This window comes from Mirounga leonina, unplaced genomic scaffold (genome assembly GCF_011800145.1).
Source record: "Mirounga leonina isolate KUSES-001 unplaced genomic scaffold, KU_Mleo_1.0 Mir_174, whole genome shotgun sequence".
Classification (NCBI taxonomy): Eukaryota; Metazoa; Chordata; class Mammalia; order Carnivora; family Phocidae; genus Mirounga; species Mirounga leonina.
Window position 1 is genome coordinate 20309679 of NW_023270451.1, and position 15073 is coordinate 20324751.

At 38.5% G+C, this 15073-nt stretch overlaps 1 protein-coding gene across 4 annotated transcripts in view; it reads right to left on the reverse strand.

Moving 5' to 3' along the window:
* PEX1 (peroxisomal biogenesis factor 1) overlaps window positions 1-15073 on the reverse strand; it is a 72968-nt gene that overhangs the window by 51188 nt on the left and 6707 nt on the right. For all 4 annotated transcript variants that reach the window (XM_035020552.1, XM_035020553.1, XM_035020551.1 and 1 more), the window contains exons 2-5: window positions 12113-12268; window positions 10449-10553; window positions 4890-5041; window positions 2304-2408 (exon numbers count right to left, since the gene is read on the reverse strand). In XM_035020552.1, coding sequence (XP_034876443.1) covers window positions 2304-2408; window positions 4890-5041; window positions 10449-10553; window positions 12113-12140 — 390 coding nt within the window. In that variant the 5' untranslated portion in view covers window positions 12141-12268. The remainder of the gene's footprint in view (window positions 1-2303; window positions 2409-4889; window positions 5042-10448; window positions 10554-12112; window positions 12269-15073) is intronic.

Below are 15073 nucleotides of genomic sequence, written 5' to 3' on the forward strand. Positions count from 1 at the left end.
CAGGATGTGTCTGAATGCCAGGGCTTCAAAATCAATACAATTCTGTAAAGTAAAAAAGGTAAACTATTAGAACAAAGCTGAAATTAGAAGCCTACATTCTTCAGTTAACTTGTAAGAAGAATTGGCTTATCTATGGCAGAAATGAATCTGTATTTGTAAATGCTAGACTGCTAGCCGCTACTTTTAGCATACCCACATTGCTTTTCCTGTCAGTGAACCACATAATTGGAAATTGGAATAAGTATGTTCAGGCTGTTGCCTTTTTTTTTTTTTTTTTTTTTTTTACTGATAAAAATAACTTGAGAAGGCCCATACCAAATGGTGGTCTGTTTTTCTTTTCACTCTATACCTAAAGACCTCTTGCCTATTGGATTGAATTTGAATATACCAGTTAGGAAGGCTCATCCTCAGTTATGACCTACTGATACAAACTTGCTGGGATTGCTCCAAGTGGTGGATGGTTTTAAAAGAAGGTGGGGGTTTGTGGCCTTACTTCCTTGTAAGGTAATTAGATATTTTTCTCCGCTGAACTGTAAAAGACACCTTAGAGACCCCAGCATAGAATTGGAAAGAGCAAGTTACTGTCTAGAACACGCTTCTCAGACATTAAGATGCTATGAATCTCTACCTCAGGGCCTTATTAAAACGCAAATTCTGATGGTAGTGGCCAGGAGCTGGAGGATGGTGGGAATGCAGAATTATTTAAAGGTACAGAGTTTCAGTTTTGCAAGATGAAAAGAGTTCCGGAGACTGTACAACATTGTGAATGTACCTGAAGTTACTGAACTGTATGTTGTTGTTTTTTAAGATTTTATTTATTTATTTGACAGAGACACAGCGAGAGAGGGAACACAAGCAGGGGTAGTGGGAGAGAGAGAAGCAGGCTTCCCGCGGAGCAGGGAGCCCGATGCGGGGCTCGATCCCAGGACCCTGGGATCATGACCTGAGCCGAAGGCAGACGCTTAACGACTGAGCCACCCAGGCGCCCCCTGAACCGTAGGTTTGTAATTAGTTAAGACAGTACGTTTTATGTTAGATGTATTTTACCACAATTAAAAAAAATTCTCTGAGGGAGAATTTTTAAATTCTTAAAGGGAGGAGCTGCTCAATGGGTTCTGTGTTGTTGAATGGATTTCTGATCTTTTCAGGATCTTTTCAGTGACTGTGTGGAGGCTAGCATGCCTCCCCATCCCCACCAACATACACAGTATTTGACCACAAGGACAGAAAGAAGAACCTTTGCTGTGTCAAGCATCAAAAGGAAGGAAGAAAGGAAGGAAGGCGAGGGAAGGAAAAAGGAGAGGAAAGGAAAAAGGAAGGAAGAAAAGGAAAGATTCTGAGGCATTTGGTTTGGGGTGGGGCCTGAGATTTTACGCTTCTCACAAGTTACTAGGTGATACCATCGCTGCTCATGCACAGACTACACTGAGTAGCAAGGCTCTGGATAACTGAGCTACTGAATTCTGGGAGCAACTGAAGAACTGTTGGTGTTCCCTCTGACCTAAGTAGTTACTCCATTCCAGTCCATTCTATACTGTTCCCCGTCAGTCTCAAAATGAGAAGTCTGCCTTTCACACATTGCATTTTACTACATATTTCCAGGCAGAATTAGAATGTGGGAATAAACTACAATGGGACAAATCAGAGAAATGAGCTGAGATAGCTCAGGAGAGCTTAACATTATGCAATTTCATGCACAAAATTGCCATCCAAATTACTACAGAGAATAAAAGGTTTCTACAGGTTTACAAAGCAGTTGATCAAAGGAAGAATTAAAGGAAATATTAATGTGTCAAATCAATTATTAGGCTGGCTGTTCTGGCTCAGAAAACTTGTGTCAAATTAATCAATGAAAAATCTTCATGAGCACAAATACTATAAAGTACTTTAAATGTGTCCAAGATTTTTAAAACTTAATTATTCTCATTGTTTGACAACATTTGAGTTGAAAGAGACCAAGTTTTGTCCTAGCAGTTTATGGTGGGTACTTGCTGAATACACTGTTCGGTGTTCTATCCCTTAAGCAAACCAATATACCCTAGTTTTCTTTGGGAAAGTAACATTAACATAAAAGAAATCAGGAATTGTGTATAAGCTAAAGAAGTTACAAGCTCAAAAAGTCTGTTGAATATAATAAATAGTCATTATTGTTGGGTCCCACATTAGGATGGAGCGAAGACCCTCATGTTTGCCTGAACTGCAGCAGTGGGCCAAAACCCCTACAGAGGTGAGTTGTCTAGCAAGTATTACTTTCTCATCCCTTATAATTTTCTCTTAACCAATTTGAGCTGTTGGCACTGTACCTTTGCTTCTGGTAAACATGGTCCAAACACCTCCAACAAAAGTCTCTCTTCTTTTACTGCTTTTTCAAAGTCTGCAAAAGATATTTTGCCATCGTTGTCATAATCCTAGAGAGGAAGGTGATTTCTTAATAAATGATAGTTTTTAATTTTGCCTGGAAAATAACTCTTTGCCAAGGAAAATTATTAGTTACACTTCTGTGGACACTACTTACATAAATCAAAAGGTACTTTTTATCAAGTCTACTTATCTTATTCCTGTAAGTCTATTTGGAATACCTGGTATTATGGGCTGAATGTTTGTGTCCCTCCTGCCTCCGAATTCACATGTTAAAGCCCCCAGTGTGATGATTTTGAAGGTGGGGTCTTTGGGAGGTAATTAGATTTGGATGTCTTGAAGGTGGAGCCCCCAAGATATAATTACTATCCATGTAAGTGGAGAGAGACCAAAGCTCCCTCTTTCTGCCATGTGAGGACACATTGAAGTGGTGGCTGTCTACAAGCCAGAAGAGAGCCCTCACCATGGAAGTGAATCAACTGGCACCTTATCTTGGATTCCCCAGTCTCAGGACTTTTCTAAATTTTATTTTTAAGTAATCTCTACACCGAACATGGGGCTTGAACTTACAACCCTGAGATCAAAAGTTGCATACTCTACCAATTGAGCCAGCCTGACGCACCCCCCCCCCAACCCCGCAGTCTCAGGATTTTGAGAAATACATTCCCGCTTAAGTCACCCAGTCTGGTATTTTGTTATAGCAGTCTAAGAGGACTAAGACACCTGAGTTACTTTAGATACATAAAATATAGCCCTGTCCCTAAAGGACTTACACTCTAATTGGGGGAATAAGACAAAAAATTAGAGGACACATATTATTATATTGCTACTTTTGTGATAAAAACAGTGCCATAGGGCATAGATTTTCAAGTTTAATTTGTAGTAGTAGAACTTGTTCCTCAAAGGATCTCTGACTTGGGAGCCCATTATGTGAAAACGGTAAAAGTGAAGTTGCAAAAAAAAAAAAAAGGTGAAGTTGCTCAGGTAAGGAGCAAGGCACTGAGAGCAGTAACAGTTCAGGATGGACTAGAATCATGAGAAGATGCTTGCAGACCACTGGGAGGTCTTTCAGGATGGTTGAGATGGCCTTTAGGTAGCCAGAGAGGTATGGGGAGGAAATGCAGATGAATGGCTCAACCTGAATTCTGACAATATGAGGGAGTGTAAGTCAGGAAGAAGACAGACCTGCCTGGAGCGTTGATGACAGGGACTATGGGAGATTAAACATAGGGAGACCATGTATGTAAATTATAAATGCCTTTACTTAATTGAATTTGGGTTTGATTTGATGGGCTCTTGTTTTTTCACTCTGGGCATTACTAAATCAGGGTTGCTGAGAGTCTAACTTAGAGAAAGGTTTGAATAATTATCAGAAAAAATTCACTCCATAATACTCCCTTTCAAAAAAGAAGGGAGTGGGTTTAGTATTGGGGAACATACTATCTCTCAAGAAGTCTACCCTCAGCCCTAGCAGCAGCTAGTGAGAGTATCTCTAATGGAAGAAGATATGCTAGAGTCTGTGTTAGCTGAATGTGAGACTCAGCAGCCCCCATCATCTATTTCCTTCCCAATCCGCTGAAGAGTAATGGAGGTGAGCTGGGTCCAGACTGCCTCAGAGTGACAAATTTTCAACGGTATCCAGGATAGGGTCATAGTAAGAAGAAGAGAAATTACTATGTTCATAATAAAGTGGTACTATTGGTTTCATTGAAAGAATTCTGCACCCCATTTTCTAGTGTGACCTTGGGTAAACCTATTTGTACTTCAGTTTTCTTATCTGTAAAATAGAGATCGTAATTTCTACTACATAGGGTTGTTTTAAGGTTAAAATGAGTTCATATATTAAAGTTCTGTGAAGGGCCTGGCATATAGTAAGTACTCTATAAGGGACAACTATTTCAATTATTATGTTATCTTGTTACTGTGTTTCAATGGATTGGAGGGTGAGGGTCATGAAGACAGATGAGAGTAGCATCCCATTTTACACAAATCAAATCTGCCGCACTACACCCACACATTAATGAGCTTTTATGGATAGTAAAACATTTTAAACTAATTAACATTCATTTTGTGTGGTGATTCATTTATTTATTTATTTAACTTTTTTTTTTTAAAGATTTTATTTATTTATTTGACAGAGAGAGACACAACGAGAGAGGGAACACAAGCAGGGGGAGTGGGAGAGGGAGAAGCAGGTTCCCCACTGAGCAGGGAGCCTGATGCGGGGCTCGATCCCAGGACCCTGGGATCACGACCCGAGCCGAAGGCAGACGCTTAATGACTGAGCCACCCAGGTGCCCCGTGGTGATTCATTTAATCACCCAGCCATTCCATAAGTATTTACTGAGCACCCACTATCAGCCAGGCATTGTTCTAGGCAATGGATGGAGCAGAAAAGAAACAAACACAAAAATCCCTTGCCCTCGTAAAGGTTGCTATCATTATAGAGGGACATAAATCATTTCTTTGTCTTTAGCTTTCTCTAACATCTGCTTGATTGGATATAATAAGTTATAGGTTTTCATTCTTACCATTTTCTTCAGTGTTATATCTACCAACTCTTTTATTCCTTCATCACTCTCTTCTTCAGATGACTGTTGGCATAGACTGTTCTTCAACATGTCAAATATCTCTTCTCGAGAAATGTAACCGTCACCATTCAAATAGTAAACTTCAAAACAGACTGTCCAAAGCACAAGAAATTTAAAGACTTGGATAAGAACAGTTAAAATATCACTAGTCTTCCCCTTAGTTATTTCAATATATAGTTTTTTTAAAGATAAAAACAATTTATACAGTCTGTAATTATTGGTCCATATGATAGAGAGATTTTAAAATAAAGCACCCTTTATTATACTTCTTTCCACAGGATTAAATCCCCCCTTGGATGTGGATTTTGAAAGTGAGAGTTCAAAAATGTTATGAAACCTGAAACCATGAAATTCCTAGAAGACAACAGAGGAACAAAGCTCTTTGGCATGGGTCTTGGTAATGGTTTCATGGCTATGACACCAAAAGCACAAGCAACAAAATAAAAAATAAACAAATGGGACTATATCAAACTAAAAAGCTTCTGCACAGTAAAAGAAACCATCAACAAATGAAAAGACAACCTGTGGAATGGGAAAAAATACTTGCAAACCATATCAGATAAGGTGTTAACATCCAAAATATATTTTTTATTTTTTTAACATATTCATTTTTTTATTATGTTATGTTAGTCACCATACATTACATCGTTAGTTTTTGATGTAGTGTTCCATGATTCATTATTTGCGTATAACACGCATAGAACACGTATAACAGTGCTCCAATAACTCCTACAATTCAATAGCAAAAAACCCCAACCCAATTAAAAAGTGAGCAAAGGACCTCAGTAGACATTTCTGCAAAGAAGATAAATGAAAAGTCAACAGGTACAAGAAAAGATGCTCAACATCACTAGTCATTAGGGAAATGGAAATTAAAACTGTAATGAGATATCGCCTCATGCCTGTGAGAAAGGCCATCATCAAAAAGAGAGCAAGAGAGAGAACAAATGCTAGTGTGGATGTGGAGGAAAGGGAACCCTAGTTTACTGCTGGTGGGATTATAAACCAGTGCAGCCGTTCTGGAACATAGTACGGAGGATCCTCATAAAACTAAAAATAGAACTGCCCTGTAATCCGGCAATTCTACTTCTGGGAATATATCCAAAGGTAATGAAAACACTAACTCAAAAAGATATCTGCACCCCCATGATCATAGCAGCACTATGTACAATAACCAAGGTTTGGAAACGATCTAAGTTTCTATCGATCAATGAATGGAAAAGGAAGTTGTGGTATATATATATTCATGTAATGGAATATTATTCAGCCATTTAAAAAATGAGGAAATCCTATAATTTGTAACCACACAGATGGGCCTTGAAGGCAGTATCCTAAGTAAAATAATTAAGACAGGGAAAGACAATACTTTGTAATCTCCCTTATATGTGGAATCTGAAAAAACAAAAACCAAACCAAACCAAACCAAAGAAACAAAAAACCTGACAACAAACTCATAGAAAAAGAGATCAGCCTTGTGGTGACCAGAGATGAGAGGGTTGAAGGAAGGGAAATTAGAGGAAGATGGTCAAAAGGTACAAACTTCCCATATAAGTTAAATAAGTACTAGGGAAGTAATGTACAACATGATGACTAGAGCTAACAATGATGTATGATATAGAGAAAAGTTGTTCAGAGAGTGAATTCTAAGAGTTCTTGTCACAGGGAGAATTTTTTTTCCTTTCTTGTCTTTTTTTCCTTTTTTTTGTCTTCTTATTGTATCTGTATGAGAAGATGGATGTTAGCTGAACCTATTGTAGTAATCATTTCACAATATATGTAAATCAAACCAATCTGTATTGTCTTGAACTTATACAGTGATGTGTGTCAATTATTTCTCAATAAAACCAGAAAAATAAAAGAATTTGGGGGGAAAAAGTGGTTGACAAAGATGCAGATTCCTGTTCATGTGTACCTAGATTGGAGAGGACACAGTTACAGATTGGATATCAGAATGAACTTTGTAAGAAACATTTGATATTAAGTCTTCATAATTAAAAAACAAATAAACAGAACTCCTCATTGAGCTAGCACAAAGTAAGAGTCCAGATCCCTTGGTCGTAGCAGCTCAGGGAATGCTATTTTAAAATGTTCTCCAGGTAAAACTGTATTTTAAAATGTTCCCTAGGTAGGGACGCCTGGGTGGCTCAGTCGGTTAAGCGGCTGCCTTCGGCCAGGTCATGATCCCAGGGTCCTGGGATCGAGTCCCATATTGGGCTCCTTGCTCAGCAGGGAACCTGCTTCTCCCTCTCTCTCCCTCTGCTTGTGCTCTGTCAAATAAATAAAATCTTAAAAAAAAAAAAATGTTCCCTAGGTAAAACTGATGTAGCCAGTTGAAACCATTCCTCAATCCATATTGGAGAATCAGTCCTATAGGTACTTTACAACTAACTGTATTTTAAAAAGCAGCTCATTGGAAATTTACATATCTAAGATGTCTTGGCATTTGTGAAGTATATTTAAATATACTACATTATCTTAGTTGGTGACTTCTTGTTTCTGGTATACTTGAAATCAACGAGCTTAATTTAGGTACTTGAAACTATTTATAAACAAATAATATCTTCTGTATTCAAAGAGATATCAATTCCAACTTGTAAATATTAAGTCTTTTTCCTCTTCTCTGTCCCCACTGTTCTTCTCTGTCCCCACTGTTATTTCCTAGATAACTTCAACAATCTCCTAAGAAACTCCTCTGCTTCCAACCAATATTTCATTATTTATTATAGTTGATTCACAGCTGTCCTCTTAGGGAGTGTTGGGGAGAGGAAACTGATCCTATTTGCTAAGACTCAACTTTAATGATATACGTTCAACTTACCTTATTAGCCCCACATCTCGATACCAATTTTCCCAACTCAACATGCTCAGTAAGACATCCATGCTTTTATTCATACTGTTCCTACTGTCTAGCATGGTCTTCTTTCTAGTTTTTTTCTGCTCAAGATTTACAAGAACCAACTGAAAGGCTAGTTATTCTGTGAAAGTGTCTTCTGATCTACAAGATCCACTAGAAAGAACTTTCTCATCACTCCCATATAGTATTTTGAAAATACATAGATTTCTAAGCAATCCCATTATATTGTGGTTATTAGTTTATATGTATTGGGTGACCCAGACTGAGCATCTCCTCTAGTAGAATGATTTCCTGGGTCTCAGGTAAAACACAAATAAAAGAAGAATTTTATAGACTTTGAAAAAATGTGATGAAACTGCAATAAAGGAGATATATAAAAATATTTTTAAAGTAAACTCTACACTCAATGTGGGGCTCAAACTCACAACCCAGAGATCAAGAGTTGCATTCTCTACTGACTGAGCCAGCCAGGTGCCCCTGGAGATAAATATTTAAACCTATGATCATTCAATACATATATACTCGTGTATACATACGTGTGTGTATGTATCTCAATATTATGATTCTCTTCTTAAATAGAGTATAAAAACTAAGTACAAACTTGATTACATAACTGACAAAGAACACTTTTCAATATATTTGGATAGTGAGTCTGTCATTCCCTTGGAGCCTGCCTATTGCACTATCCAAAATGATCTCTGTCTCCCTGGAGAGTGACTTCCATGACTTCCAACCATTCATTCATGCCACAGATAACCTTCCTCAGGTGCTAAACATACAGTAAAGAAGGAGCTTTTCTGGAGTTTGTAATCTAGCTAAATGTTTTGGCAAAAGCAATAGAACCAGGTATAAAATTCCAGAGTATCAGATTAACTGTGCCTTTTTTGTTGAGGTACTTTAATCCATAGCACACATGCAGCACAATCCTATGAGAAGTAATATTTTCCCCAAGTTAACATATCCTGAAATGTATATGAAACATTTTTAGGAAAAGGGATTGGAGGAGGAAAATTCTTTGACAGTGTGATGCTATTCACTCAAGTATAACAACACTGGAGTCCCAGTCATTTTCCCTATGTACCAGCACAAGAATTTACATCCATGAAAACTTAAGCTTTTCACTTCTCAGTGAGACTTTTGTATAAGAAAGCTGCAACAAACTTAAGTGGCAACTATATTTAAATGTTACCCCCGTGAAAAATTAGACCGGAGAAAAGCTAAGGGAAAAAAAAGCCCCAACACAGGGGCACCTGGCTGGCTCAGTGGAGCATGTGACTCTTGATCTTGGGGTTGTGAGTTCAAGCCCAACGTTGGGTGTAGAGATTACTTCAAAATAAAATCTTAAAAAAGAAAACCCACATAATGTTGTATGTCAATTTCACCTCCATAAAAATAATTAAGAAAAAACCCCCACAAAACAGAGAAACAAAAATCATAAATACCAGAGAAAGTTGGTGGTTTTTAAAATTGTTGCTATTGTTTAAAAAATGTGTGTTTAATGTGGGGATCTTCTTTTCCACGTCCCAAATCCAAATTCAAGTGGAAGAACAAGGGACAAAAATTTGCTTACTTACTCAGAACGCCACAGCCTTTTCTTAAGCAATTTGACACTTTAAGCAATTTTGACACTTTAAGCAATTGTTCCCTTGAAGAATGCCATTTAAAACTGTTCCTATTCTCTTTCCAGTTTCCTCACCCCAAAACCTGGCCCCAGAGGTATAAAACATAGAAAATATACATCACACCAATGGTACAGTGAAGTGAGGCCAGAGCTATTTATTTTTAGGCAAAATTGTGAATAGGGAAATTTTTGTCTTTGGAATTCCTAACATTCCTGTCCTGTAGGAAACTCCTGTAACCCTTCTCCCTGTGGGCCTGTGGGCATTCTTTGTCCTCAACCTTCTTCCCTCTCTTCACTCATCTACACAAATTCTAACACTAGAGTATTGATGTCTGATGGTTAATGTGTGTTTCATCTTGTTTGTTTGTTTTTTAAGATTCTATTTATTTGTCAGAGAGAGACACAGCAAGAGAGGGAACACAAGCAGGAGGAGTGGGAGAGGGAGAAGCAGGCTTCCCGTGGAGCAGGGAGCCCAATGCGGGGCTCGATCCCAGGACCCTGGGATCATGACCCGAGCCGAAGGCACTTAACAACTGAGCCACCCAGGCGCCCCTACGTTTCATCTTGTTTTGTGTCAATCCCTCACATATATTTTCTTTGATCAAGAGACAAGGAACGGCCTCACTGTGACTTATGCACTGCCCTATATCAAGGTCCATTTCCTGCTGAGCCCAGAGGCAGCCACAAAAACCTTGGCCTTGTTGGCTGATTAGAGTTGGCATAAGCCCTGACCTTGACTTGCTGCTCTTGGCCTTAAGCCAAAGAGTTGTCCCGGTGACATTTAGGCATTATAGACCCAGTGAAGGAAGTGTTTGGGGTTCCTGGGTCTAGGGACTCTCCCATCAAACAGGCCACCCATTTCATGTTTTGATTTTTTTTAAAGCTGTCATGAACTATTTTTGAAAGGTTGCTATAGAGAACATGGATTTTGTATTTTTAAAAAATGTTTAAGCATTCATTAAATACAAAATACAAAATTGACAATGTATATTACTAAGTCAGTAATCACATATAGAAATCTTACACTTAAGCTTTTCTTCAAAAGTCCCTCGAAGAAACACTGATAATCCTTTAACCCACTCTTTCGCATTTATGCAGTTATCATTGTCTTTGTCAAATGCAAAAAATACTGAAAGAAAAATACCATAGAAGCATATTGTAATTTATAACTATTTTATAATTCAAAAGTATATAGTATATATGAAAAGATTTTTAAAACTTTCCTCCAAAACAAAAACAAAAAAACACACCAAAAAACTTTTCTCCCAAATTGAGGGGAAAAAAAGGTTTTGGCACAGTCTTTCTTAAAAGTCAAAATTACTAGGAATATGTTTCCCCCCGATTTTTGTAGAAAGAAAAGAGTAATTCTCCTTCATGATCAATGATGAACTTCACTTGTGATGTTTTGTACAGTTACTATGAGCCAAGAAGAGCAACAGTGGAGCTAATCAAGGTGATGATAATTTTTATTTTAAAAAGAGTGGCAGGGGTGCCTGGGTGGCTAGTTGAGCAGCCAACTCTTGATTTTGGCTCAGGTCATGATCTCAGGGTCCTGGGATTGAGCCCTGCATCGGGTTCGTGCTCAGTGGGGAGTCTACTTGAGATTCTTTCTCTCTCCTCTCCCTCTGCTCCTCCCCCTGCTTATGCTCTGTCTCTTTCTCTCTCTCTAAAATAAATAATTTTTAAAAAATAAATAAATAAATAAGAGGCAAAGGGGGCACCTGCCTTAGGTCAGTTGGTAGAGCATGTGACTCTTGATCTTGGGGTCATGAATTTGAGCCCCACGTTGAATGTAGAGATTACTTTAAAAAATAATAATTATCGGGGCACCTGGGTGGCTCAGTCGGTTAAGCAACTGCCTTCAGCTCGGGTCATGATCCCAGGGTCCTGGGATCAAGCCCCACATCGGGCTCCCTGCTCAGCAGAGAGCCTGCTTCTCCCTCTCCCTCTGCCTGCCGCTCTGCCTACTTGTGCTCTCTCTCTGTGTCAAATAAATAAATAAAATCTTTAAAAGATAGTAATAATATAAATAAAATCCATTTAAAAAGAGTGGCAAAATTCTGTTCTAAACAGTCTGTATAAATACATAAAGATAAATTACTAAAATAACATTATTTTTAAAATTACCAATGAAATCTTAATATCCTATAGAAAATAAAGTGTTATTGACTCTCTTAGGGGTGATGTTGATTATTTTGATTATGATTATGGTTTCAAGGTATACACCTACATCAAAAATTATCAAATTGAACACTAAAAATTTGTTAATGAAACTGGATCACATTAAATAATTTCCTATTTTTTTTTAAAGATTTTATTTATTTATTTGACAGAGAGAGACACAGCGAGAGAGGGAACACAAGCAGGGGGAGTGGGAGAGGGAGAAGCAGGCTTCTCGCAGAGCAGGGAGCCCGATGCGGGGCTTGATCCCAGGACCCCGGGATCATGACCTGAGCTGAGGGCAGATGCTTAATGACTGAGCCACCCAGGCGCCTCTCAATCTATTTTTTTAAAAAAATTCGGAATCTTTGATGACAACTGAATACATACATACATATATATATATATATATATAAATTTGCCATATATAAATTTGTCATTACAAATATATATTTGCCACATATTAATATATACACCATATATATTGCCATCTCAGCTTGGCTCATTTCAATTTCTTAAGACTCTTACCCCTATTCATTAGCATATCATCAGTCATTCCAAATATGCTGTGCAGGATTGCTCGAAAAGCATTACGATCTAGTCCAGAATTATTAAGTCTTACATTAGCTCTTTCCACCAAGCTGTGAAAAAGTCTTAGGAGACACTCTATTTCACTTTTTTTGACTGCAAAATAAAAATACAAATAAATACAGCTTAGACTTAGTCCTTGAGTACTCCAATCTAATAAAAAATATTTTACTAAGCAGCTCTTTTGTTCCTATGGTACTAGATGCTCTAGCAATTAAAAAGTATGACATGACTTGTTACTTGAGGGCTTACCTTTCTGGGTGTCACCCAGAAGTCTCATAAGATACTGTGTAAATTAAAAATTATGTAATATTAACACTCACCATTATAGACATGTAAAGAAAGAGAAATCAATGTGGGAAAGAGGAGTTGGGCCATTTTCATGGGAGCAGACTTTGAACAGAGACTTGAAGAATGCATAGCATTTATACAGGAAGGAATGTGTTGGGGGTAGTACACTAGGGAATTACAGGGAGAGAGAACATGGGTAAAGGAAAGAAGTAGAATTGCGGTTGGGTTTGAACATGCTTTATTGGGAGCACAGCAAGTTGAGAAGAGAAAAAACAAGATTGAAGACGATGGGCTAACGGCAGACGGCCTTGAAAGCCTAGTCAGAAAATTAACATTTACAGTTGACTTGAACCACATAGGTTCAAACTGCGGGTCCACTTAAATGTGATTTAAAAAAAAAAAAAAACATAGTGCAGTACTGTAAATATATTTTCTCTTATGATTTTCTTTCTTTTTTTGAGAGAGAGAATGGGGAGGGGTAGAGGGAGAGAACCTTAAGACTCCATGCCCAGTGCCCGATCTCACAACCCTGTGATCACGATCTGAAGTGAAATCAAGAGTTGGAGCTTAACTGACTGAGCCTCCCAGGTGCCCCATTCTCTCAGGATCTTCTTAATAACATTTTCTTTTCTTTAGCTTACTTTAAGTATACAGTATATAATACATAAAATGTATGAGATATGTTAGTTGACTCTAAGTAAGTTCAGTAATAGGCTATTGGTAGTTAAGGTTTTGGGGAGTCAAACATGGATTTTCAACTGTGCGGGGTTGGTGCTTATATCCTCCAGGTTGTTCAAGCATCAGCTGCATTTTACTGGAGCAGTGATTTTCTCATGGACCATCTTTGGACCATCTGTATGAGAGAATCAACCCCCTCTCCATTGTTTGTTTAATCCAGATTCCCATGTCTTGCCCCAGACCTACCAAGTCAGAATCACTAAGATCAGGCCCAGGAATTTGCTTTTATTTTTTATTTTAAGAGTTTTATTTATTTGAGAGAGAGCACAAGTGGGGAGGATGGGCAGGGGACAGCAGGCTCTCCACTGAACAGAGAGCCTGACACGGGGGTGATCCCAGGACCCCGGGACCATGACCTGAGCCGAAGGCAGATGCTTAATTGACTGAGCCACGCAGGTGCCCAGGAATTAGCTTTTAAACAAGAGGTGGGTTGACTCTTCTAGGCCCTAAGGGTTGAGAAGTGGTTTAGGAAAATTCATCTGGCAAAATTATATTTAAGGGGAAAACTGGAAGCATAGAAGCCAGGCTTGGAAGTGATAGGGCTTTGGTTAGGGAGGTGGAAATGAGGTCAGAAAGTGGGAAGGGGCTGGAGATGTTAATTTTCAAACAGAAATTTCCAATATTCATACACTCAGGTTTCACTCTAGACTTAGGAAAAGGGTATTTTTAAAGAAGTGCATGGATGATTCTAATGCATTGTCACGACTGAAAATTAAAGGATTAGATTTAGCGGGTTGGGGGTACTAAAGTGCCTGGATTGTACTTCCATTTCTTACCTAAACAGCGGACTTAGACAAGTCATATAGCTTCCCTATGGCTCAGGGTCCTCACCTATGAAACTGGGTATTGTCCTAGATGATCTCTGAGATTCTTCGTTTCTAAAAGCCCAATTCTATGAATCAAAGATTATTTGAAAGAACCAGAAGAGTTAGGAAGGAAAGCTGGTTACTATTTTTTTTCTCCTCCAACCCCCTCCTCCTTTTTTTTTTTTCTTTTTATAGGGATAAATTTTAGATGCTGTCTTTGAGATGATTTCATGTCACCCAAATGAAATCAATGACAACACATAGCACATACGCAGTTTGCAACATTAGGGTTTCTACAATGGTCAGAATGATTTGGTTCTTAGGGGAATGGTTGACAAGTCTGAAGAATAAGCAATTACAAAGGTACCTATTAACACTGTTTTATGAACTGAATTAGATTCTCAGGCTCCACAGTGTAACTATAAGTCCTGAAATATGACATAAAGGTCATTTTTATCCACCTAATAGGCATTAATTAAGAGCCCCCTGTCAACCGGGCATTGAATACACCATGCTTCCTGCCCACCAAGTTGTTACACTTTGGCTAAGATATAAAAAAGTGCAACAAGGTATGACAAGCACTATGATTGATGGTGTTTGGCGGTGACCCAAAGGAAGGAATAATCAACTGGGGGAGGCAGTAGGAAATTAAAAGTCCCAAGGAGGTGTCACTTGAGCTAAGGCCTGCCAAAGATAAGCATTTGCCAGAGGGGGCAGCTTGGAGTTATGTTCTGAGAGCTAGCTGCAGATGATTTGGTGGGGCTAGGTAGCAGACTTGACTTTACAGACAATGAGGAGTTTCTGAAAAATTTTGGCTGGCAAGTTAACAGGATCATATTTGCACTTAAGGGAGAACACTTTGGTAGTAGATTCTTGAAACTACCTTATGAATGGTGAGTTCAGATGTGACAAGGTTGTCTTCCTAAAGACAATTTTAACAGTCCATCCCATCCCATTTGCTCTTTGTACAATGACTCTGATATTCCTCTGAGAGATGGAGTCTCTCCTTTACTTGAACCTAGGAGGGGGTAGGGTGTGTGTGTGTGTGTGTGTGTGTGTGTGTGTG